Here is a 27,957-nt window from a genome sequence, read left to right on the forward strand (position 1 = left end):
GAAAACCGACCATAACCTTTAAGGGAAAACGTGATTATATTAACTGTTCTGTGTAAAAGGAGAGATCAGTCATCACAGACTGCCCCCACCCACCCACCCCCTTTCAGAAATCCTGCATCCGCGCCTGCATCCTTTGGACCCACGTGTTTAACAGATTACAACACATGCATACATTTCATACCTACTTAAACTGAGCATTACTGAATGACAACTTAATTCATTTATAGATCGTCATTGCACGTAGTGGACATTTCAAGCATTTAAAAAAAAACATGTACTCCTCCTTCATACCACAGTTCCTGGTGTTACGGCACCGGCACACCGACAGACAGACAGACAGACAGACAGACACACACACACACACACACACACACACACACACACACACACACACACACACGCACGTAGTGTCTATCCTACCTCACCACACCCAACTATTTGACCAATTAGTTTTCTTTGATCAGTTGTGGTCTGGATCTCCTCTTCTCTGAGTCAAGAGTTGACAATTTATAGAATGGCGACAGTCTGCTAACACTGCCTCCTCCCCTCCCACCCCACCCCAAACTCCTTCCATGACTAATTTTCTGTGACGACCTCCGTCTCTTCGATCATCGTCGGGACCTCTTCAATGGTCGCCTCCTCTATGTTGGTTCCGTCTGAGTTCACTATCTGTAGAATGACGACCGTCTGCTCTCCGTTTGGTCCTGTAATCGTGCTCATCGTCGTCCCGTCTTCCATCTCCGTCTGTATCACGCCGTTCGACAGATTCTGCAGTGCCCGGGCCGCCACCTGGGGCAGGTAACTCTCCTCTCTGTCCGTGTGAATGGTGTACTCCCGCTCGATCCCGTTCTCGTCGGTGGCGATCATCGTCTCCAGCTTGACGCTCACCGCCTGCTGCGGCTGCTCGTCCATCGAGTTGACGGCCTTCTGCAGCGAGTCCGTGTACGTGGGGTTCTCGTCGAACAGGTAGGCGACGTCTGGGTGCTTGCGCTTGTAGTGCCGGATGATGGTGTGGCGGTGGGAGCAGCGCTCGTGGCAGATGTCGCAGATGTAGACGATGCCGCTGTGGTGCAGCTCCACGTGCTTGCGGTGCTGGTACTCGCGGCAGAACTTCTTGTCGCACAGCGCACACTCGATCTTGTTGGTCATTGTGTGCTCCAGCTTGTGCCGGTTGTACTGGTCAGGGTATTTGAACATCTTCCTGCAGAACTCGCACGTGAAACCCTTGACTTTCGTATGCGAGAACATGTGCGTCTTCAGGTTGCCCTTCTGGCGGAACGTCTTCGGGCACTCGGGGCACTGGAACAGCTTGATCTCGCTGTCGTGGAACTGCCGCATGTGAGCGACGAGTCCCGTCTTCGAGAAGAGGACCTTCCCGCACTCGCTGCACTGCAGACGGTAGGCCTTCATGTGCACCATCTTCTTGTGTTCGCGCAGGTAGTTCGCGTAGTGGAACTTCTTCCCACAGATGTCGCACTCATTCTGCCTCTCCCCGTGGATAAGGATGTGCTTGTTGAGGTTGCTGACGCTGACAAACGACCGGCCGCACTCGTGGCAGACGAGATTCTCCTTGATGAGCAGTCGGTTCTTCTTGACGACTACCCTGACGATGGTGCCGTCCGGCATGTGGCAGATGTGGTCCTGTAGCTTGTGGAATTTCTTCTTGCAGTAGTCGCACTCCTCGGTGGGCTCGCCGTGCTTCACCTGGTGCTTCTCCATCGCCTTCTGGTTCTTGAAGAGCTTGTTGCACTGCATGCACGCCACCGTCTGGTCCTCGTCCCTCGACGTGCTGCACACGTGCATCGCCAGCGTCCCGATCTTGATGAACCGCTTCCCGCACTTGTTGCACTTGTGCGGGTGGGTGTGCGACTGGTAGTGGTCTCGATATTCTTTGGCGTCTTCGAAGTGCTCTTTGCAAATGTCGCACTCGACGAACGAGATGTTGTTGATCTCCTGCTTGGCCCAGCACAGCTTGTGGTGGACTGCGTACTGGTCCTGCTGGGCGAAGGACCGCTGGCAGATGTCGCACATGTAGCTGCTGTTGTGGTTCATCTCGTGGCGGCGAAGGTAGTTGATGCTCGCGAAGCTCTTTCCGCACTCCGTGCACGCGTAGTGTATGCTCGCGTCATCGTGTAGCACCTTCCCCATGCACTTGTGTTGATCAAGATTCTCCTCGGTGAAAAACGCCAGTCGGCAAGTCTCACAGACGTACTTGGCACAATTTATCTGATGGTTCTCCAATCCCAGTTTGGTGGAGAACACTTTTTTACAAATGGTACAAGGAAAGATATTTTGCTCGGAAGCCATTTCGGGGTTACACTTCAACAGATGTCTCTGGAGGGAGTCCTTTCTAGAAAAGGTCTTACTACAGGAATCACATTTGAAGATGTCTGTATGCATAGCCATGTGGCGGTACAAATACCTCAACGTCCTGAATTCCTGTTGGCAGATCTCACACTGAAAGAGGTCCTTGTTTTTCCCATTCTCCGAGTGACATATGTGGTCAAGAAGCAGGTGTCTGCGAGAGAACACCCGCTGACACAGGTGGCAGGTGAAGGAACCTGTGTGCTGCAGCGTGTGTTGACGAGCTGACTCCCACGTGTTGAAACTCTTCTTGCACTCCCCACACGTGAAAACCTTCTTCCCGTCTCTGTCGTGGCTCACAATCTCTATATTCTTTGCCCTGCAGTCGTGTTTCTGAAACGATTCCTTCCGAGCGAAAGACCTTCCGCAGTATTTGCACTTGAACTTGGAGGTGTGTCTCGGAAGGTGAAGCCGAAGGTAACTCTGCTGCTCAAACTTCTTGCCACATACCCCGCAGCCGTACACTTTCCCTCCTGCTGTTTCCTCCACTCTGGTGCGTTTCTCTAGGTCGAGAATCTCCCAGTCGACGGGCCGCTTCCTGAATGAGCCCGGTGGTCTCCCGCGACGCCTCCGCACGACGGTCATCCTCGTTGGTTCGGGCTCCGGGACGAAATCCTCATCCTCAGACCGCCCGTCGTGTTCTTCTGCATCCGAGCAAGACGCGTCCGGGAGCTCAGTCTGTTCTGCGTCTCCTGCCACCGATTCAGACTGTTCTGTTTTCACCATCGTTCCAGTCGGCGTTTCTTCTTCACTCTTTGATCCGTCAGTTTCGTTCACCAGCTCCGTGTTCCCGGCGTTCGCTGCGTGTCCTTCACCCAACCCAATCAGAACGTGAACCACTTCCTTCTCCAGAGCAGCTTCCGATGATTCTTGGCCACTTTCTGGACTCTGAAATTCTGACTCTCCTCTTCTGCTCTCCGGCACTACACTCGGACTTCTTCCCATAGACTCTTTGGTCCTCTGTGAGACATCTGCATCATCTTCTCTACCCTCAGCTGCCTGGACGTTCTTCCTCGGTCTGCCTCGGCCAGCTTTCTTCCATGGTGAAGTGGCAGCAGGTGGTGTCGTATCCACGTGAACGCTCTCACGCTGCGGGGTCTCATCGTCAGACTCCGCCAGCTTACCCGTGATCCGCCGGCCTTTGAGAGAGCGACGCGGCTGTACCCGTACTGGAGACACCGATTCCATCTTCACTTCCGTCTTTATCACGTGCTCAGACTTGTGGATCTGCAGACCAGTGTAACTGTCGAAACTCTTCCCGCACTTGACACACATGTAATTCAGCAGAAGCTTTGCTTTCTTACTATCCACCTCATCACTCTTATCATCATCATCATCATCATCACCATCATCATCATCATCAGCACCAGCGTCGCTCACCTCCCCTACTTCACCTACTGCCTCATCATCACTCAATTCCACTTTTATCGGTTTCCTTCTGGGCCGACCTCTTTTACGACGGGGAGTGACAACATTCTCCGTCTGTCCATCTTCCTGCCCAGTGGTCTCAGCATCCTCGCTGGCCTGTTTTGAAGTCTTGTTGAAGCTGTGTTCCGACAGAATCCTCTTCGCTTCCTCGTAGGTCTGTTTGTGCTTCCCGACGTAATGGGTCGTGAAGAGATCGGCCCGGTACGTGTTGTGCTTGCAGATAGGACACTGGATGCGGTTTCCGTCGTGCTTCTTCATGTGGCGGTTGTAGTTGCTGTATGTGTTGAAGCCCACCTGGCACGTCTTGCACTTGTACGTAGAGCTCCTCGTGGTCGGCTTGTCTCGTGACGGCATCAGGTGTTCGCGGAGATGCCGAACGTAGTCCGACTGACTTTGGAACGTGGAGCCACACTGCATACACTGGAACACAGCCTCGTGTTTGACGATCACACCGCTGCTGCTGCTGCTGCCACCAATTGTAGCTGATGATGTATTCTCGGGGTAGGTCTCGGACTGGGTGGCGTCGCCTCTAGCAGAGTTGATGGTTTCCGTGGCGATCTGGTCGATCTGAGACAGAGTGTCATCCTCCTGGAAGATAAGCATCTCCCCCAGCATGACTGAAAAATACAAGCAAGCTATAGTTGAAAATATGCCAAGGAAAGGAATGTTTGCTCAATACAACATAACAGAGAACATTTTGTTTTCAAAATCTTGATTAGCAATATTTCTAATCAATTAAAAATGTATTAGCAACTACTGTTTAATGTTTTAAAATTGTGTAGCGATCTCTGAAACTTGTGTATGTTCCCTGCGTAATGATTTAATCTGTACATATTGTTGGAAAATATAACTGGATTTCAATTTTTTTTAAAGATTTAACAGATAATTTGCCCACATGTCCTACTTCCCCAGAGCTAGCCCCATCATGATTTAACTTGTCCACGTTAAGTGTAAGTAGAGGATTCGTCTCGAATGTTTTTTAATATGTAAAATATCAACCGAGAGCCTCGACAAATACCGATTAACTAGACGAGGTTGATATTTTACATATTCAAAAACACGAGTAGCAAATTCTATTTATCCTATAACACTTCTAAAATAACATTTTAATTCAAGTTTTAGTCAATCACAGTACTAAAGTCCCCACCATCGGTGATATGATGTCATCTCGATTAGCACAAATTAGTTTCATGTCAAGCATTTTAAATAAATCTTTGAAAACATTACGTACACAGGTCTTGTTAGCTTGTAAGCAAATGACCCATCCAAGGCAACACATTACCTAGAGACCTTGCAAATGTGCATATGATTATTAACCGGGTTAATACACTGGGTTAATACACTAACTTATCACATGGGTTTATGACATGGATATCATGGGGTAAGTTATAGGATAAGCAGCAGTTATTAAAGGTCAAATTAAAAAGATGGAAAGGAAAGGAATGTTTGTTTCATACCTCCAGAACAATGATGATTTAATCAGTGCATGCAGAGTGTAAGTAACAGGTATTAAGCATTAAACTAATTACATCAGTTCAGTTTACAGTGTTAAACACTGTACCCTAGTTTGAACAAAGCTTTTTTCTACATTTTTCATTTTGTTTTTTAAATTGTGTCATTTCAATGATGTACAGTACCAAATCCATTTACAAAAACAACTTCCTGCTTTCTTTTAGTAAATTGAATTGTTATTTTAAAACTTAGCCTAACATGATAAATCAACTTTCCTTACAAGAAAACATGTTTAAAGTTGTGAGGCACTGGTTGGAATGTGGAGGAAATAATGGATCAGGCCAACAAGAGCAATCAATTCTTGCACACGTTTTCATTCATAGTCATCAGAGAAAACCCACTACATTTTTCCATTAGAAGCAAGGTATCTTTTATATGCACTTCCCACAGACAGGAAAAAGTACACACCACAGCCTTTGACCAGTTGTGGTGCACTGATTGGAATAAGAAAAAAGCTAATTAGTTGAATGGATCCACCGAGGTGGTTCAATACTGCAACGCAAGCACCTCAGGCGAGCACTCAACCGACTGAGTTAAATCCCAGCCCCTAATACAATTTAGGAATGAAAAAAGGGATTTCCAATTGGATAGGAAGAGTGATATCAATTGTAGGGTGTCAATACACTGCCACTGTATCATTTCTCGGTTAAGATTTTATGAAGACACCAACAATCGCTTACGCATAAGCTGGGTTGAAAAAACATAATGATTTAAAAAATAAATAAAAAAAATCGGATTTTTTTTTATTTAAATCGGATTTATTTGATTTTTTTTTTTTTTACTTTAATTTGGAGCTTCTGAATTGAATACTTGCTCCCTATTAAATACACGATTTGGAAGCTTCACTGCATTCTGAAAGGAAATACCTCGAACATCTAGAAATGAGGCAACAAAATGCATTTTGGGGATTATTGAGTTAATGTTTAAGTACTTGGTGTTTAGCCAGGATGGCTATATAAGGTGATTTGACATGTGAAGTCAGTGACTTCAAGTCACATCTGTTAGATCTGACTCTTGAGCATCCCCAAATTCATCCAATTTACCACATTGAAGCAGAGTGGCTTCACTTGACACCTTCTATTGTGTTGATCTCCCAGGATCATCCCAACCATAGATTTGGGGGAATTGTCACTGATCAGTATGACTTGTTAGACTACATGGTGTTGAAATCTAATTGCAATTCAATTATAAATATATGTTAAAATAGTTATCTAGCGTAAGTAACAATTGATTTTAAATAACATTTCATTTTTTGTACTGCAAGTTAATTGATAAATCACATGTTTACAAAATAATCAATAAAAATAAATGCAATAATCATAAAAATCAAATGAAACATAATAAAAATCAAAATGCATGATTTTTTTGCACTGATTTAAATCAAACAACTCTGCGCATAAGATTCAAATTGTGAATACTTTTTTGGACCCTTTTTGTTTCGATTTATCGCAAGCGACATTAAAAAACTCAGCAATGAACCTACAACTGACAGATGAAAACTGTTGTTACGACGAGACCCAACAGGTCGTACCCAATTACTCCTAACAACCGATAATAATCATGCAGTCTTCCTAGCATAACAGTTAACATTAAAATTTGTTTTAACACCACTAGAGCACATTGATTTATTAATCATCGGCTATCAGATATCAAACATTAATTTTGGTAATTTTGACATATAGTTTTAAAGAGGAAACCTGCTATAGTTTTCCGTTAAATCTGTTCTTTACTGTTATAACTAATAAGTCTTTCTTTTATTAAACGGGCATCTGTACCCTTAACCAGTGTACTCATACAATGGTTACAATAAAGATTGTATTGTATTGTATTGCATTCTATAGTAGCAAAGGATCTTTTATATGCACCATCCCACAGACAGGATAGCACATACCATGACCTTTGATATACCAGTCATAGTGCACTGGCTGGAACGGGAAATATCCCACTAGGCCACTGACGGGTATCGATCTCAGACCGACCGTGCATCAGAGGAGCGATTAACAGCTGATGTTATCTCGACTTCTATATCTGAGCCACGGACGCGAAATCAGGCCTAAACACTCACTTGTTGTCACTCCATCTGGTGTAAATTGTGATAAAAAATTTTTGCAAAAAAATGAACAGAAAAAGGTTACGCAAAATTAGATTTGTGTGAGCAACGCGTGAACGAAAGAACCGTTCTCGTAATTTCAGAAGCCTGAAACACTCACTGGTGGTGACTCCGTCTGGTGTTGGTGACTTGCCGAGTTTCCTGGCGTAGGCCGGCGCATACCACACTCGGAGCTGCTGGCCCGCGGGGATGTCTCGCGTGGTGTTGTAGAAGATGTTCACGCCGAGCGTGTACGCGATGAGGTTCTGATCACTGGCTGTCTCAGCGGTCCGGACCAGACACAACCAGTTACAGAAGTTCTCATCTGTCGTGTCGTAACACACGGTGCCCCCGTCCTTCGTGAAAACCTGGCAACAAACGATCAATCGCATCAACAGGAAGGAAATGTTTTATTTAACGATGCACTCAACACATTTTATTTACGGTTATATGGCGTCGGACATATGGTTAAGGACCACACAGATATTGAAAGAAAGACATGTTTTATTAAACAACGCACTCAACACATTTTATTTACGGTTATATGGCGTCGGACATATGGTTAAGGACCACACAGATATTGAAAGAAAGACATGTTTTATTAAATAACGCACTCAACACATTTTATTTACGGTTATATGGTGTCGGACATATGGTTAAGGACCACACAGATATTGAAAGAAAGACATGTTTTATTAAACAACGCACTCAACACATTTTATTGACGGCTATATGGCATCGGACATATGGTTAAGGACCACACAGATATTGAGAGGAAGCCCACTGTCACCACTTCATGGGCTACTCTTTTTGATTAGCAGCAAGGGATCTTTTATATGCACAGACAGGATAACACACACCATGGTCGTGGTGCACTGGTTGGAACGAGAAATGTCCAAATGGGTCCACCAAGGGGATCGATCCCAGACCGATGGTGCATCAAGCGAGTGCTGTACCACTGAGCTACGTCCCGCCCCAACTGCATTAACAAGTCCAGGGCTGAAAATACAGGCCGTGTGATTTAAAATATCACAATCGATTGTAGTTGTTATTTGCTGGTTTTATTACCGTTTTATATTTAATAGTAACAGAATACAACACACGACTTTTGATCTCAATCCACAACGATCAAAATCATACTTTTTACATTGGGCTCAATTTGACCCATGGGTGAAATGTTCAGATGGGTTTCATTACATCATGAAAAGTAGTTCTACTGGTTTAATGTAATAGCACATGATTAATAAAGGACAATAGCAACACAGGGCTTCTAGAATTTGTATTAAATCCACTAGCCATGGGATCAGTGATTTTAAGAATATACTAGCCACGATTAAAAAGTCACCAGCCCTACATTAAATTAATACAATTTTACTAAATAATAGTAATAATCAGATGTCACATAAAGAGGGAGACAGAGCTTAAAAACACTAACATTGGGTGTTGAGGTGGGGGCAGGGTATTCATATTTACAAAATAACTTAAAGTAAAGTTTGTTTTATTTAACGACGCCAATAGAGCACATTGATTTTTTATCTTATCATCGGCTATTGGACGTCAAACATATGGTCATTCTGACACTGTTTTTTTTTTAGAGGAAACCCGCTGTTGCCACACAGGCTACTCTTTTACGACAGACAGCAAGGGATCTTTTATTTGCACTTCCCACAGACAGGATAGCACAAACCATGGCCTTTGTTGAACCAGTTATGGATCACTGGTCGGTGCAAGTGGTTTACACCTACCCACTGAGCCATGCGGAGCACTCACTCAGGGTTTGTAGTCGGTATCTGGATTAAAAATCCCATGCCTTGACTGGGATCCGAACCCAGTACCTACCAGCCTGTAGACCGATGGCCTAACCACGACGCCACCAAGACTGAACAAAATAACTTAACTGCAACATTTCATGAAAAAAAAAAATCACTAGCCGTCGGTCATTGCAATAGTAGTTATTTACTAGCCCAACATTGAATATATTACTAGCCATGGGAGTGGAGCTATCATAATCTAGCACTGAGTAACATTATTTCAACATTTGGTTGAAACGCTCAGTTTCATTTTTGACAGGCTCTATTTGATTGACATAGGTCATTTTGACAGGAACCACTAAACAAAATTATTTCCAGGCCTGAATGATCATTAGTATTTGGTAGATTGCAATATTTGGTGGATCCTGCTGCCACCTACTGAAAACGAAAGCCTAGTGTAGTACTGACGTAACAAATTCTAACCTATTTTACAATAGAGCATGTCATTAAAACAAAAGGCTAAAACAGATTTATGTTGTACATAGAGCATGTCATTAAGAGAAACGACTGAAATAGGCTACTGTAGTACTCAGACCTGTCAACCCTCCCGGATTCCGATCAAATCTCCTTTCACCTGTGCGGGAGACTGTTTCTCCTGTTAAATGACATTTTTGTAAGCATAAAAAAAAAAATCGATCCTCTTTTGTCAAAATAACAGAAGGGAAGTAACTCTGCCTTTTTTTTCTCATTCGGAAAATGTCGACTACTTTCGGTTTCCGAGAATGTAACAGGCCGAATTGTCCCGACTGTTTAACCTTTGCCGAAGTGAGAATTGTGGGATAGCCTATTTATATTGTTAAAAAAGAACATGGAGTTTATAAAATGACGTGTTATTATAATGTTTGTTGTCATCGTAATGGCTACGAAGCGTGTGTCGCTAATTCAACAGGCTGTGTATTGACATTCAGTGTTGCCATATAAAAAAAAAAACTATCCAATTTAGTTCTAATAACACCTCTGAATTGTAAAATGTCTTCCCACTGGATTACATAATGATAATGCAACTATGACGAATCTGAACTGCCAGACTCCCGAGTTGACAGCGATACACATGCATGTTAAAATCACTTGTCACAGCAAGACAACGAAAAGACCAATTAGCTGTATAAACAAACTTGTGTCAGTTAATTTTGTATGTTTGTGCGGTAAAATGTTGGTTATAAGGGTACACTTCAAGAAATAATTCTTGTACAATTAAAAAATGTTGTGTTTGACTTTGACATAAAGTTACTCACAGAAATGGGTATAATTCCGGTATATTTCACACGATGTCCGTAATGAGGTTTTACTTATGATTAATGAAAATACAATGTTTATTGCATCATTATAAAGATTTTAAACAAGTACCACGCCACCGTTCCTCATTATAGTAAAAAGTGAATATTAATTTATAAGATTTATATAAATTTGTCTTTGGTACTTAGGTACACTAACCACAAATGATAATGTAACGCAACCTGTAAGGCTGTAAGTGTAATACCGTAAATGTACTAATTAAAAAAATTATTTCTTGTTCATGTTCTTAACATTTTTGGATAAATATATATATATTTTTTTAAATATATATTAAATCATAATAATATTTAAAAAAAAAAAAAAGAAGAAGTTTTAATAATATTTTTTTTTTTTAATGCCAAGATCTAAGGTTAAGAAGTATATATGACATTATAAAGTATTCATATAACTTATTGTAATAATGGGTTTTTTTAAATCTTGCGATTTTGGGTTAAACTGTGTGAATTTAAAAAATCTCCTGCTTTTTGACAAAATCTCCTGCTTTTTCAACACACACCTCCTGCTTTCTCTTGGCTAAAGGTTGACATGTCTGGTAGTACTAGCTGACCAAATCGTGCCAGGTTATACATATCTCTCACAATCAATCTGATTAAAATTAGCTCTACTGGTCTACCAGTAGATCTAACAGCATTGCGTGGACTCTATAAATCTATAAATAACAATTTTAATTAGATTGGTCTCACAGTTTACCTTCAGTACAAACACGTGGTCGGCGTCAATACTGAATGTCGTCTTCCTTGCCTCGAACGGCCCGAACTGCGTCTTCGCGGCAAACGGCTGCAGGGCAACCACGGTGGTGTTTCCGTCGCCATCGGTAACGACGTCAAGACCCTGAGGAAGTGTCAGACGAGCTCTGGAATAAAGTTTAACATTGACATAAACTATCAGCAAACAGATATCCTCTCTCTTGGAGTTCAGTTTAGTCAGTATGTACTACTACTAAGACAAACACATTTAGCCAAAAATAACAAATAAACTTGTGAAGGACTGGAAAATAACAAATAAACTTGTGAAGGACTGGAAAATAACAAATAAACTTGTGAAGGACTGGAAAATAACAAATAAACTTGTGAAGGACTGGAAAATAACAAATAAACTTGTGAAGGACTGGAAAATAACAAATAAACTTGTGAAGGACTGGAAAATAACAAATAAACTTGTGAAGGACTGGAAAATAACAAATAAACTTGTGAAGGACTGGAAAATGACCAGGGCTTCTAGAATTTTTATAAAATCCACTAGAACTGGGATCAGTAATTTAAACAAAATTACTAGCCACGATTAAAAATGCACTAGCCCTACTTTACTTTAAGTTAATACAATTTTACTAAATAAGAGTAATAATCGGATATGTCACCTAAAGAGGGAGATAGAGTTTAAAAACACTGGGGGGTTGGGGCAGGATGTTCATATTTACAAAATAGACTTAGCTAGAATATTTGACCCAAAAAATTCACTAGCCGTCGGGCATGGCAGTATTAATTATTTACTAGCCCAACATTGAGTATCACTAGCCGTGGGATTTCTATGACTCATATAATCTCTGTACAGTTCTGTACTATTCTCAGAAGACCTCTTTAACCTTCTCACTACTGCAGGCGAGATATCTCGCCCGAGATACTGTACACTGTACACAGTGCATTCTCCAATTCATATCTCACCCGACATACTGTACACTGTACACAGTGCATTCCCCAATTCATATCTCGCCCGACATACTGTACACTGTACACAGTGCATTCTCCAATTCATATCTCGCCCGACATACTGTACACTGTACACAGTGCATTCCCCAATTCATATCTCGCCCGACATACTGTACACTGTACACAGGGCATTCCCCAATTCATATCTCGCCTGACATACTGTACACAGGGCATTCCCCAATTCATATCTCGCCTGACATACTGTACACTGTACACAGGGCATTCTCCAATTCATATCTCGCCCGACATACTGTACATTGTACACAGTGCATTCCCCAATTCATATCTTGCCCGAGATACTGTACACTGTACACAGGGCATTCCCCAATTCATATCTCGCCCAACATACTGTAGACTGTACACAGTGCATTCCCCAATTCATATCTAGCCCGACATACTGTACATTGTACACTCCCCAATTCATATCTCGCCCGACATACTGTACACTGTACACCATGCATTCTCCAATTCATATCTCGCCCAACATACTGTACACTGTACATTCCCCAATTCATATCTCGCCTGACATACTGTACACAGGGCATTCCCCAATTCATATCTCGCCCGACATACTGTACACTGTACACAGGGCATTCCCCAATTCATATCTCGCCCGACATACTGTACACAGTGCATTCCCCAATTCATATCTCGCCCGACATACTGTACATTGTACACAGTGCATTCTCCAATTCATATCTCGCCCGACATACTGTACATTGTACACAGTGCTTTCTCCAATTCATATCTCGCCCGACATACTGTACACTCCCCAATTCATATCTCGCCCGACATACTGTACACTGTACAGAGGGCATTCCCCTATTCATATCTCGCCAGACATACTGTACACTGTACACAGGGCATTCTCCAATTCATATCTCGCCCGACATACTGTACACTGTACACAGTGCATTCCCCAATTCATATCTCGCCCGACATACTGTACACTGTACACAGGGCATTCCCCAATTCATATCTCGCCCGACATACTGTACACAGTGCATTCCCCAATTCATATCTCGCCCGACATACTGTACATTGTACACAGTGCATTCTCCAATTCATATCTCGCCCGACATACTGTACACTGTACACTCCCCAATTCATATCTCGCCCGACATACTGTACACTGTACACAGGGCATTCCCCAATTCATATCTCGCCCGACAAACTGTACACTGTACACAGGGCATTCCCCAATTCATATCTCGCCCGACAAACTGTACACTGTACACAGTGCATTCCCCAATTCATATCTCGCCTGACAAACTGTACACTGTACACAGGGCATTCCCCAATTCATATCTCGCCCAACGTACTGTACACTGTACACAGTGCATTCCCCAATTCATATCTCGCCCGACGTACTGTACACTGTACACAGGGCATTCCCCAATTCATATCTCGCCCGACGTACTGTACACTGTACACAGTGCATTCCCCAATTCATATCTCGCCCGACGTACTGTACACTGTACACAGTGCATTCCCCAATTCATATCTCGCCTGACGTACTGTACATTGTACACAGTGCATTCTCCAATTCATATCTCGCCCGACAAACTGTACACTGTACACAGGGCATTCCCCAATTCATATCTCGCCCGACATACTGTACACTGTACACAGGGCATTCTCCAATTCATATCTCGCCCGACATACTGTACACTCCCCAATTCATATCTCGCCCGACATACTGTACACTGTACACAGTGCATTCTCCAATTCACATCTCGCCCAACATACTGTACACTGTACACAGGGCATTCCCCAATTCATATCTCGCCCGACATACTGTACACTGTACACAGGGCATTCCCCAATTCATATCTCGCCCGACAAACTGTACACTGTACACAGGGCATTCCCCAATTCATATCTCGCCCGACAAACTGTACACTGTACACAGGGCATTCCCCAATTCATATCTCGCCCGACATACTGTACACTGTACACAGTGCATTCCCCAATTCATATCTCGCCCGACATACTGTACACTGTACACAGTCCATTCCCCAATTCATATCTCGCCCGAGATACTGTACACTGTACACAGGGCATTCTCCAATTCATATCTCGCCCGACATACTGTACACTGTACACAGGGCATTCCCCAATTCATATCTCGCCCGACATACTGTACACTGTACACAGTGCATTCCCCAATTCATATCTCGCCCGACATACTGTACACTGTACACAGTGCATTCCCCAATTCATATCTCACCCGACATACTGTACACTGTACACAGTGCATACCCGAATTCATATTTCCCACGACATTCACCGGAAACATTTTTTCTCAACAGGAAACAGTTTAGTTTACAGCCTGCTAGCTTTTGTTTGTTGTTTTTCAGTGGAAAATAGCTTGGAATTTTGAGTGCAAAAAAGTGGTTTTCGGCAAGTATTTTCGCTTGACAATGGTGGCATGTCACGGTCATGTTCAAGAATCGATATAATAAATTTGATCGTTTTACCAACAACGAAAATCACTAAATATTACAATATAAATCGTTGGTTTTTGGGGGGGTTTTAAAAATTCTGGTCAGAAAACCACTGCTATTGGGAATAATAAATACAATTATACCAGACAGCTGACCACAAATGCCTGTAAGTAAACGTGTCTTTTTCGATTTTTTGCCTAATTTTAATCATCATTAACTGATCTAAAATATCATAAAAATTACAAAAACCCACAAAAATAATACTTACCGATTCATATATGAACATTATTTTATATATTTATAAAACATTTAAGTGAACATATGTCAGTAAAAATTATAAACTTGTTGTACCCACTCAATGTGGTTTTTGTCAAAAATTAATCCAGTAGTCTACAAGGTTAAATATCAAACAAGTGAACATTTCTACTGGTGGATTGTCGGTTAGTCCTTTGGTACATCATTAGCCCCACTACAAGCAGGGGGTAACACGACAGGGTTATCGGTCTTTTTAACTTTTACAGTCGCAAATTGACTTTTACTGGTAACACGACAGGGTTATTATCCCTCTTCTAAGTTCAACTGTTTTTCTGGGGAAAAAAACAACATTACTGATTGTCCTAAGAACTGTCATTACACTGACATAATTCAGGAATGTAAAAAAAAATATTTTGTTTAACGACACCACTAGAGCTCAATGTCTTAGAGAAGAAACCCGCCATATTTTTCCATTAGTAGCAAGGGATCTTTGATATGCAGCATCCCATAGACAGGATAGCACATACTACGCCTTTGATATACCAGTCGTGGAACACTGGCTGGAACGAGAAATAGTTCCATGGGCCCACCAGCGGGGATCGATCCCATAAAGTGAGCGCTTTACTCAGGGGTTCAAAAATCCCATCGCCCGACGCCCGTGCCAAGTGGAATTTTCATGCCGGTCAAGTAATTATGTTAACTGCATATGCCCGATGACAAGTGACTAATGTAACACCTAAAACCTTTTCTAAATTTTGTTACAAATCTCGGTAAAACCTTTGGAAAGAGTTCCGATTGTGCGAGCATTTACATAGCTCTATAAGGAGAACTAACCCTAACCCTAAATGCTGGAATGATCGGAATTCTTGTCAATGTGTTGACACACCAAAATGGAAAACAATGTGTTGAAAAGTTCGATAACAACTTTAGAGTTATTCCCCTTTTACTATCGGCTAAGATCGGTAATTTCCGCCACTGAACGTTCGAATGAATTCATACAAGTAATCGGTTTGATGATCTTCAAACTTAGAAATAACATCCAATACGCTTTACAGCTTAGATAAAAATAAGTATACATACCTTGTGTGTGCAATCATAATGTTATCTTTGCAAACATGGTAAATGAGGTGGGATACAGTTTAAAATTGTCATATTCAAATTAAATTGGACGTTAACGTGGTTCTGGAATCTGCTCTTTGCAAATGAACGGGGGCGTAAAACAAGTTTATAATTTCCGGGTTCACTTGAACAGAGCCTAAATATTATGAACTGTATTCTTATAAAAGTTGCAAGACATTTTAGTTTAGATATAATAAACCTTGTAGCAGAACATACTTAATGTTTTTTTCAGTACTTTACAAATGTAAATCTACATCCGTGTAAAATGAACGGGTACGGTAAAGTTATATTTCATTAGCCCTACGTCATAATCGTGATGGTGCGATGCCCTCTAAGTATACATGAACTTTTTTTTCTTCTGCTTTATTAATAGTTTTTAACAAATAAATTAAGCTCAATAAGTTACAAATACAAGGCTGCAATCGATGTACACCCCCTCCCGGCTGTTGTTTACCAAGCCTGCACTATTTAAAAACATTTGAAAAGTAACAGAGCTGATGTTTACTATGAGCTGTTTGCGAGAGACTTTTCTCTGTGCAATTAAACCAATTACTTTCAAGATTATTACACTATTAAAGGCATACTGTCACGGATTTAAGGACCGTATTTCTCTAAAAATGGATAATAAATAAAAATTACATTAATTGTTACAAACCAAATCTAGCTATCGCATCACCGTAACTGAACCATGATGGAGTGAAATCCATGTCAACCCTCTCGGCAATTTTAGTTTTTGAATTATGGACCATTGCCATAATTCAATTATTTTTACAAAATATCATTAATAAATGGAGTATGGTGGTATGAACATGGTTGAATAAAGTACATTTAGGGACAAATCAAATAAAAAAATTTCAGGTAATACTTTGTTAGACCAGTAAATAGGTCAGTGGTCTGTGACAATATGCCTTTAAATTAAATAGGAGTAACACAATTGGTTACATTAAGAAGTATGGGCAAGTGGAAAAATATATAGGGCAAGTGAATATCTGATTGGCACTTGCCCTGTGGCAAGTAATTTTTTTGAAAATTTTTGAACACCTGTTTACCACTGGGCTACATTTTGCCTCATATTCAAAAATACAACCAACTCACAACTCTGTCCCGGAGCAGATTTCTGGCTATCCAGAGATCGGCCCCGAGACAGACATGCTCGAAGCTCTAGTGAGCATGTAAATAGTGTACCCGAACCCGAACCAACTCACAATGAATGAGTACATTGTTTTTTCAATTCCGTAATGAATTAATGTCAAATTTAATTTCCAAGAGTTCTAAGAGCTGCTCACTTTGTCTGTAGTGGACTCTCTCTGCTGACCGCCAGACCCAGCTCCGGACATTCCTCCGTGATGTGGTCACCCCCACACACATCACAGCCTGCAACAAATAACAAAGAACGTCTGTTTAAAGGAACATACCCTTGTTTCAGCCCATGAAAATGCAAACTAAGTTTAGTTAATCTACAAACCTGTGACACATTTGGATAAAGTTATAATTGAGTGAAACATAAGTTCGTGACTTTGAAATAGTGAAATACCCTCTGAAAATAGACTACAACTGTTACTTCTCAGGCACACGCGTGTTTTAAAAAATATGACAAATTTTGTGATATTAAAAACACCAGGATCACCAAAAACACTTTGAATGTATGGAAATGGATAACATAAACAATAAAATCTAAATAAAGTAATAATCGGACATGTCACCTAAAGGGGGAGACAGAGCTTAAAAACACTAACATTAGGGGTTGGAGTGGGGTCAATATATTCATATTTTCAAAATAGACTTAACTACAACATTTATTAAAAAAAAAAAAAAAAAAAAAAAAAAAAAAAAATTAATAATTCACTAACCGTCGGGCATGGCAGTTGTAGTTATTTACTAGCCCAACATTGAATATCACTAGCCAAGGGAGTGGGGCTACTATAATCTAGAAGCTCTGCATATCAATACTGATTTATTGTACCAAGCAAATCTTAAAATACCGAAATGTCGATATTGAAATGTTTTCCCCCATCATTTAGTAAAGCACTAACAATATGTCTGATGAAGCTAAAGAAGAGAAACAGTCATAGTCTTGTTCCTCAGAATCAACCGAAAAACAGGATAACAACATTTATTCATGAATATTAATTAGCATTACTGCCAAACAGTTATATAGGTACAATAGATACATTTTATTTTGCGGTTAGCGTTAACTTGTGCATGCATTTAAAGCAGAGTATACCGAAAATACTGCTTGATATCGGTATTGTGTCCATATCGAAACCAAGATAAATTAATTATCCCCAAAATACCAATACCACACCTGAAATTTCAATACAGCCCAGCTCTAAATACTGCACAAGCAATGTATGTCCCACATCAGGCCCAAAAATTTCAAGGGCTATACATGGAGATTATTATACAAGCTTGTGTGTCGCACCGATTTCAAGGGCTATACATGGAGATTATTATACAAGCTTGTGTGTCGCACTGATTTCAAGGGCTATACATGGAGATTATTATACAAGCTTGTGTGTCGCACCGATTTCAAGGGCTATACATGGAGATTATTATACAAGCTTGTGTGTCGCACCGATTTCAAGGGCTATACATGGAGATTATTATACAAGCTTGTGTGTCGCACCGATTTCAAGGGCTATACATGGAGATTATTATACAAGCTTGTGTGTCGCACTGATTTCAAGGGCTATACATGGAGATTATTATACAAGCTTGTGTGTCGCACTGATTTCAAGGGCTATACATGGAGATTATTATACAAGCTTGTGTGTCGCACTATACATGGAGATTATTATACAAGCTTGTGTGTCGTATTGATTTCAAGGGCTATACATGGAGATTATTATACAAGCTTGTGTGTCGTACTGATTTCAAGGGCTATACATGGAGATTATTATACAAGCTTGTGTGTCGTACTGATTTCAAGGGCTATACATGGAGATTATTATACAAGCTTGTGTGTCGTACTGATTTCAAGGGCTAATACATGGAGATTATTATACAAGCTTGTGTGTCGTACTGATTTCAAGGGCTATACATGGAGATTATTATACAAGCTTGTGTGTCGTACTGATTTCAAGGGCTATACATGGAGATTATTATACAAGCTTGTGTGTCGTACTGATTTCAAGGGCTATACATGGAGATTATTATACAAGCTTGTGTGTCGCACTGATTTCAAGGGCTATACATGGAGATTATTATACAAGCTTGTGTGTCGCACTGATTTCAAGGGCTATACATGGAGATTATTATACAAGCTTGTGTGTCGCACTGATTTCAAGGGCTATACATGGAGATTATTATACAAGCTTGTGTGTCGCACTGATTTCAAGGGCTATACATGGAGATTATTATACAAGCTTGTGTGTCGTACTGATTTCAAGGGCTATACATGGAGATTATTATACAAGCTTGTGTGTCGCACTGATTTCAAGGGCTATACATGGAGATTATTATACAAGCTTGTGTGTCGCACTATACATGGAGATTATTATACAAGCTTGTGTGTCGTATTGATTTCAAGGGCTATACATGGAGATTATTATACAAGCTTGTGTGTCGCACTGATTTCAAGGGCTATACATGGAGATTATTATACAAGCTTGTGTGTCGCACTGATTTCAAGGGCTATACATGGAGATTATTATACAAGCTTGTGTGTCGCACTGATTTCAAGGGCTATACATGGAGATTATTATACAAGCTTGTGTGTCGCACTGATTTCAAGGGCTATACATGGAGATTATTATACAAGCTTGTGTGTCGCACTGATTTCAAGGGCTATACATAGAGATTATTATACAAGCTTGTGTGTCGCACTGATTTCAAGGGCTATACATAGAGATTATTATACAAGCTTGTGTGTCGCACTGATTTCACGGGCTATACATAGAGATTATTATACAAGCTTGTGTGTCGCACTGATTTCAAGGGCTATACATAGAGATTATTATACAAGCTTGTGTGTCGCACTGATTTTACGAAACAAGTGTCAGGTTTTTTGTATTACCCGAGTAAGAGCGAGGGTAATACATGAATCCTGACACATGTTTTGTAAAATCAGTACAATTCAGATGAGAGTTTAATAATTTCTTTATTATCCACATTATCCCAAATATTATTTTCAAGAATAACAAGCTAGGATCATGTCAAAACGTTTCAAACGTAACTAAAAAGAGACTACGAAACAACGTCATTTTCAGAAATGACGTCATTTTGATAAGCGTTTACATTGAGGAAGCCACATTAAGTTATGACGTCATTTCACAAAATGATGTCATTCGTGGTACACGTGAAATCATTATGACACACGTGGGTCATACTGGTTCTATTTCCCTGAATATCTTGAACTATATGGATAATAAAACAAATTTTAGCTTAGTATCTTGTGTTATTACAAGAACAAAAAACCCAAAGATCCAGAAAACTATATGTGTGAAAGACAGATGGATGGACAGACTTGGACTTTCGAGAGAAGAAACCAGCTATAGCCAAAGAGTAATGGGCAGACATACAACACAGATGAATACAAAACGTATTGTCCCCTCCGGTTGGACCGGTGGCAGACTAATAATCAACACTTGGGTCTTTGGAGAAGAAACCTGCTGTAGGGTACCACAGAATCACAGCAACGGATCTGTAATATTTAATTTTCTCAGTCAGCCGTAGGACAACACATACCACGACCATTGATATACCAGTGGCATATTGCTAACAACTCTGTGAATTCAGTCAACTGCAGGCAAACCCACATTTCACAGGCCAGAATATGTTTATCACAAGGCTGCATTCAGCAATTTTTGTCACATCAATGTCCGAGGATTAATCCAGCCATTCTGTAGGTTCCGAAGATAAATGAAGGAAATGTTTTTATTTAACAACACACTCAACACATTTTATTTACGGTTATATGGCGTCGGATATGTGGTTTAGGACCACACAGATATTGAGAGAGCAAACCCACTGTCGCCACTTCATGGGCAACTCTTTTCGATTAGCAGCAAGGGATCTTTTATATGCACCATCCCATAGACAGGAAAGCACATACCACGGCCTTTGATGTACCAGTCATGGTGCACTGGCTGGAGCAAGAAATGTTCTGAAGACAAGTCCCCTCCCAAAAGAAAGTGGCATTGAAAGTCCCCAATGTCTATGCTAAACATTCCCAATACATATATATATATATACTTAATATGTCTGTCACAATAAATACATATATATATATATATATATATATATACTTAATATATGTCTGTTACAATAATATACTTACATATATATATATATATATATATATATATATATATATATATATATATATATATATATATATATATATATATATATATATATATATATACTTAATATATGTCTGTCACAATAAATACATATATATATATATATATATATACTTAATATATGTCTGTCACAATAAATTAATTTAACAGTGATGGACTGCATCATTCAATAGCCTGAAAAACATATATAAAGTATGATTTACTTGCATTAATAATCCCAATCCTATCAGACATGGAAGCCTGGCCAAAAAATCCCTGATAAATCCCTGATCTCACCAATGTGATTGGAATTAGTGGCACGCAGTTCTTCAAAGAATGCAGACCTTGCCTTTTAAGGTGCGCGGGTGCGATTGCGTTCATAAGGCACACATAATTTCAATCCGACGAGTGTGAAAAACAGCACACGTTACACTCAACAAACGGGCACATAAAATAGATGGGTATATTTATTTCCACTGTTTACAAAAATCAACAGTTTTCATAGCTCATTTAGCTGATAGGAAGGTTCTTTTATTAAAATAATAAAAAATTAAAAACATGGCAGTGGCTTCCATGCAATCGTTAAAATGGTATTTCTCTTTGTTGAACAAATCGGGAAATACTGGTTTAATAGACATTTTTGTAGACGTACCAGTCAAAATCCAATCGGAGCTACACTGCCTAATATTACGTATTTTGGAGAGTGATTTTTTACTCGCCTTAGCATAATGAGGTGTGTGATTTTCCACTCACCTATAATTTTCAAAAAACAAGGACTGAGAATGTCATGTAATTTACAAACTGCACTACATGTATGTCATTAATACAGGTCAGTGTTCATGTATAATTAAATTATAATGATTAAATAAAAAATGCTATCCATAGACCTCAATTTTTTTTTTTAATTTCTAAGTCTGACGATGGCAATTTAGTACAAATAATATTAAAAGTAAATAACTGATGCAGTTGTAGCTCAATTTGCAATGCAATAATCAGCTTTTTGTGAAACTTTTTAGGGTTGTCTCCACCCTTTTGTACAAACTAGTATTTATCAGGTACGTGTGTTTCAATTTACCTTCAAGTTCATCCATTGTCTAAGTGGATCTCTCCAGAATCTGAAAAAAATAAAATAAAAAATCTGTGACATTTTTTAAATGATACATCGATTGTTACTGATACGTACCACATTATGTACACACAATCACCACTTCTCTCATGGTTCATGTTTCCAGGATGACGACAACACAAATCAAATGAAATTTAATAAGATCAAAGAAAGAAAGAAATGTTTTATTAATGACACACCCAACACATTTTATTTACGGTTATATGGCGTCAAACATATGGTTAAGGACCACACAGATCTTGAGGGGAAACCCGCTGTCGCCACTTCATGGGCTACTCTTTCTGATTAGCAGCAAGGAATCTTTTATTTGTGCTTCCCACAGGCAGGGTAGCACAAACCATGGCCTTTGTTGAACCAGTTATGGATCACTGGTCGGTGCAAGTGGTTTACACCTACCCATTGAGCCTTGCGGAGCACTCACTCAGGGTTTGGAGTCGGTATCTGGATTAAAAATCCCATGCCTCGACTGGGATCTGAACCCAGTACCTACCAGCCTGTTGACCGATGGCCTAACCACGATGCCACCGGGGCCGGTCAAAATAAGATCAAAGGCAACTTGGGGCAGCGTCTAGCTCAGTGGGTAGAGCACTGGCTTGAGGTGTCTTTGGTCGCAGGATCAAACCTCATCGGTGGACCCATTCTCTGATTTGATGTTCTCACCATCCCAACAAACAGGACAGTGCATACCACAGCCTTTGATACACCAGTAGTGGTGCACTGGCTGGAACAAGAAATAGCACAATGCAGGCCTTGACCGTAACTTTTTTCAGTGGTAGCCCACCAGTCTACCAGGTTATAAAATCTGGTAGCCCTCAGTAAAAATTGGTAGCCCCATAATTTTAATAATTTAAAATTAAAAAAAAAAAAAAATTTTTTATTTATTTAAACATGTTGTTTTAGGTTGGAGTTTTACATGTTTAAGCATCTTGTTGATTGTGGAGTAACTGGATGTGCAAAAAAAATCTAGTAGACCGGTAGACTATACTGGGTTTAAACATCTGGTAGCCCGAGCAAAAAATTGGTAGCCAAAACACCTTGGGCTACTACTAAGGTGGAGCCCTGCAATGAGTACATCGACATGGTATGTGCTGTCATGTCTAAGGTCGAGCCCTGCAATGAGTACATCGACAGGCTATTTCTCATTCCAGCCAGTGCACCATGGTATGTGCTGTCATGTCTAAGGTTGAGCCCTGCAATGAGTACATGGACAGGCTATTTCCAATTTTTTAAAAATTGTTTAGGCTTATTTCCCTTGGGAATGCATGTAATAATACCTTGTCCGATATCTCCATATATATTTCTCATTTGTGGTGAGATTCTTAATAGGATGCTAAAAACTAAAAATAATATAAAAGGTTTAACAATTGGAAATATAGAATTTTTATTAACTCAATTTGCAGACGACACAACAGTAATTTTAGAAGGAACAGAAAAAAGCCTCTATGGAGTTTTAAATGCATTGGAGATTTATGTGAGATTTTCGGTCCTTAAAGTTAATGTGGAGAAAACTAAGTTAATATGGATAGGTTCTAATAAGAGGAGTAGATACAAATTATGTAAAGAATGGAAATTTGATTGGACACACACGTTTGATTTATTAGGAATAAAATTTGATATTGACTTAGAAAATATGGTACAGATTAATTATAAGAATAAATTTAACTCAATAAAGAATTTGTTAAAAATTTGGTCTAGTAGAACTTTAACACCATTAGGGAGAAATATAATATTAAAGAGTCTTATTTTACCAAAATTAAATCATCTAATTTCAACCCTTCCTAATCCACCAGATGACGATATTCAACTACTACAGAGACAATTTTTTTCTTTCATATGGAATGGGAAACCTGATAAAATTAAGCGTATTCAAATGTCAAAAAATATGAAAGATGGTGGTATTAAAGTTACAATAGTCAAAGAATTTATTAAAGCACAAAAAATTGCTTGGATTAGAAGATTAGTTATCACCGACTCTAAATGGAAGGGATTGACTATTTATGAGTATAAATGTTTAGCTAATATAATGGATTTTGACTCTGAAGAAATAGGAAAATAAATGGAAATTCAATATTCTATAGAGATTGGTTTGAGGGAGGGATAAAACTTATTAATGATTTAGTTAACGAAAGAGGTAAATTTTTAACTTATAATGAATTTAAACTAGTTTTTAATATCAATACTAATTTTTTAACTATCAAGGTGTAATTAATGTGGTAAAACAATATTTTAAATTGTGTAAAGTCAAACTGAAAAATAAACTGCCATTTCCTATATTACCATATAATATTAGAAAGTTAAATATAACAGTTAGAGGAAGTAAACATTACTATAATACTTTACTAAATTCATCATTCTCAAAATCGGCATACAATTTAAAATGGGAAAACATTTTTAATTGTACTTTTTCAGATTCTGATAGGAAAACAATAAATATAATTCCTTTATGCTGTACTGATAGTAGTGAATTGTGCTGGTTTCAGTTTAAAATAATTCATAATATACTTCCTGTTAATACCTTCTTATATAAAATTGGTTATATTTCTTGTCCAAAGTGTAATTTTTGTATTTTAGAACTTGGTACAATTACCCATTTATTTTGGGAATGCACTTTAGTCAACTCAATTTGGAATGATATTCAGAACTGGATTAATGTAAAAACGGGTACACATGTAGCAATATTAAATTTAATAAAGAAAATGTAATTTTTGGCTTTAAAACTAGAAATAATGATCCCATTAATGCCACTGTACTCGTTACAAAACACGTAATATTTAAGTCATTTTAATGCATATGTACCCAGTTTGAAATGGATCCAAAAAGAGTTGACTGAGTACTATTATGTTACAAAAGCAGCGGCTTTTTCCTTAGTCTCCTTTTGAATTTTTCATACATGTATGTCTGATTGTCAGTCACATATATTTGATCTTAGTTAAGTATCTCCTTAGCTACTTCGTTTTTTGTTTTTTTTCATGTGGATCTTTTTATCATATGTACTGTATACATCTATGTGTGTATATCATGTCAATAAAAATGGTAATAAAAAAAAAAAAACATTACCAAATGTTTGACATCCAACAACTGAAGATTAATAAATCAATGTGCTCTAGTGGTGTTGTTAAACAAAACAAACTGTCACTTTAAAACCAACTGATGTTCTGATTAATCTTCACGTTTAATTCAGCAGCCAATGGAAGAAATTTGTTTTGTTTAATGACACCATTAGAGCACATTGATTTATTAATCATTGGCTATTGGATGTCAAACATATGGTAATTTTGATACAGTTATAGAGAGGAAACCCGCTACATTTTTTCCATTAGTAGCAAGGGATCTTTTATATGCACCATCCCACAGACAGGATAGTATATACCACAGCCTTTGATATACCAGTTGTGGTGCACTAGCTGGAACGAGAAATAGTCCAATGGGCTGACCGACGGGGATAGATCCCAAATCGACCTCGAATCAAGCGAGTGCTATACTACTGGGCTATGTCCCGCCCACAGCAACCAAAGGATGCAAGAATATTAACAACCTTAAGTTACATTTCCATATGTATGTTTTCCATGGATCCGTAAGTGTGAATTATTGAAATAATGAGTCCCCCCATGTCTGTGTTTCCTTGCTATCCGCGAACCATGCATGATCCGTGTACCTTTCCGAGCGATTTTTCACAGATTTACAGATCACACAAGCATGGAATCCCACAAGAAATTACGCAAAAACATGGAAGATTTGGTTTGATTTGTTTAACAACACCACTAGAGCACAATGATTAATTAATCATTGGCTATTGGATGTCAAACATTTGGTAATTCTGATTCATAGTCAACAGAGGAAATCCGCTACATTTTTCCATTAGCAGCAAGCCATTATTTCGTAACACTGAGATCCAGCCTCTAATCGACACAGGTCTTTATTCAAGGATGTACAGTAGTTTAAATAGAGGATTCGTCACGAGTGTTTTTTAATATGGAAAATATTAACTAGACGAGGTTGATATTTTACATATTAAAAAACACGAGTAGTCAATTCTATTTATTCTATAACACTTCTAAAATAACATTTTAATTAAGTTTTTTTTAGTAAATCACAGTACTGAAGTCACAACCATCGATAATATGACGTCATCACGATTAGCACAGATTAGTTTGACATCACGCATTTTAAACAAATCTTTGATAATGTTACGCTCAGGTACACGGGTCTTGTTGGCTTGTAAGCAAATGAACCATCCACAGCAATACATTACCTAGAGACCTTGCAAATTTGCATACCATTATTAACCGGGTTATTAAAGTAAATTATCACATGGGTTTATGACATGGATATCATGGGTAAGTTATAGGATAAATGTATTTATGTAGGCCTATACCCAGATATTAGAAAAGTCATATTTTTCCTGGAGGATAGTTTTCAACCAATCTGCAAGGGGTTACACATTCAAGTTCTTTCAGTTGACATCAACAAGACAGTCCAAAAAGTTACGTGCATGCTACTTTAAAATAAAAGTTTAAAAAAAAATATAGTAAGGCCAAACCAGTGGCGTAAGAACTTAAGGTGCCAAAACGTGTGGGTGGGACACTTTTATATCTACACTATTATAAAGAAAATATCTGAAAAGTGGGGGGGGGGGGGGGGGGGGGACACATGCCCCTGTCCCCACCCCCCCTCCGCTTCCTACGCAGTGCAAACTGAAATTGGACATGAGGACGAAATGGCTGACCCCCCAGCTTCCATGAAATGTGGATGTGCTCTAGACAAACACAATATACATTTGTCACGTTCGCAGGGCATATCTGCCAAACGTCCACGCATTTCTTTGGTTATCAAACTAAAACTAGTTTGGTTCTAAAATTAAATCAGATTTACTTTTCGTTCCGCTTTTAAAAATCAAAATATATTTTTAATAGACACGCACCGAACGAATGGAATGAAAAACATGGCGGCTACGGATTGGCGTGGCTACACAACAGCGAGTCGATCAAATTACTAACTGTAAATCAGTCATTTAAGCTGGTGTGGCAAAACTAATGTTTCCTAGTAAGAACGTTAATGTATTAGTTAATAACCTACAGTATACCTATTGTATAGCAGTGTTTACACAAACACCTTTGAATCAAAATTATTTCATCATGATTATCAAAATTCTTCCGTTGTCCACCATCAATCTTGAATAACCCAATACGCATGCGTAGTTTCAGTGCAATCCCAAATTATTATTTTTAGCCTTTAGGTTCTCCGATACCAATTAAATGTTCAAATGTGATACTGTTAACATGTTATAAATACAGTTGTCAGCAATCTGATTAAAATTAGCTCTACTGGTCTACCAGTAGATCTAACAGCATTGCGTGGACTTCCATGTCCAGGTGACATTTCATCTATAAATAACAATTTAAATATCGACCAGTTACACTTCGCATGTTATAGCGTTATTCGGGAGCATACAAATTCTAAAAATATCGGGCGAGACTATTTATGCAATAGGCGAACTTGTTGGTTTATTTCAACATTGAAAA

General features: G+C 39.3%; 1 protein-coding gene across 1 annotated transcript; it reads right to left on the reverse strand.

Annotated features, from left to right (window-relative positions):
* Positions 1-90: 90 nt before the first annotated feature.
* On the reverse strand, positions 91-27,604 carry LOC121377630 (zinc finger protein 91-like). The gene is made up of 6 exons (XM_041505699.1): positions 27,519-27,604; positions 22,385-22,424; positions 17,314-17,401; positions 11,191-11,353; positions 7,515-7,761; positions 91-4,409 (listed from the first exon to the last, which is right to left on the reverse strand). The coding sequence occupies exons 2-6, from the start codon at positions 22,398-22,400 to the stop codon at positions 577-579; spliced, it is 4,347 nt and encodes a 1,448-aa protein (XP_041361633.1). The 5' UTR covers positions 22,401-22,424; positions 27,519-27,604; the 3' UTR covers positions 91-576.
* Positions 27,605-27,957: the final 353 nt, after the last annotated feature.

Source organism: Gigantopelta aegis, chromosome 7 (genome assembly GCF_016097555.1).
Source record: "Gigantopelta aegis isolate Gae_Host chromosome 7, Gae_host_genome, whole genome shotgun sequence".
NCBI lineage: Eukaryota > Metazoa > Mollusca > Gastropoda > Neomphalida > Peltospiridae > Gigantopelta > Gigantopelta aegis.

Bases quoted from the DNA above. Each gene is read 5' to 3' on its own strand.
- LOC121377630 (XM_041505699.1), bottom strand. The intron at 11,354-17,313 runs GTGAGCAGCTCT...ACTTTATTCCAG, and splicing joins GAGAGTCCACTACAGACAAA to AGCTCGTCTGACACTTCCTC. The intron at 7,762-11,190 runs GTAAACTGTGAG...GTTTGTTGCCAG, and splicing joins ACCACGTGTTTGTACTGAAG to GTTTTCACGAAGGACGGGGG.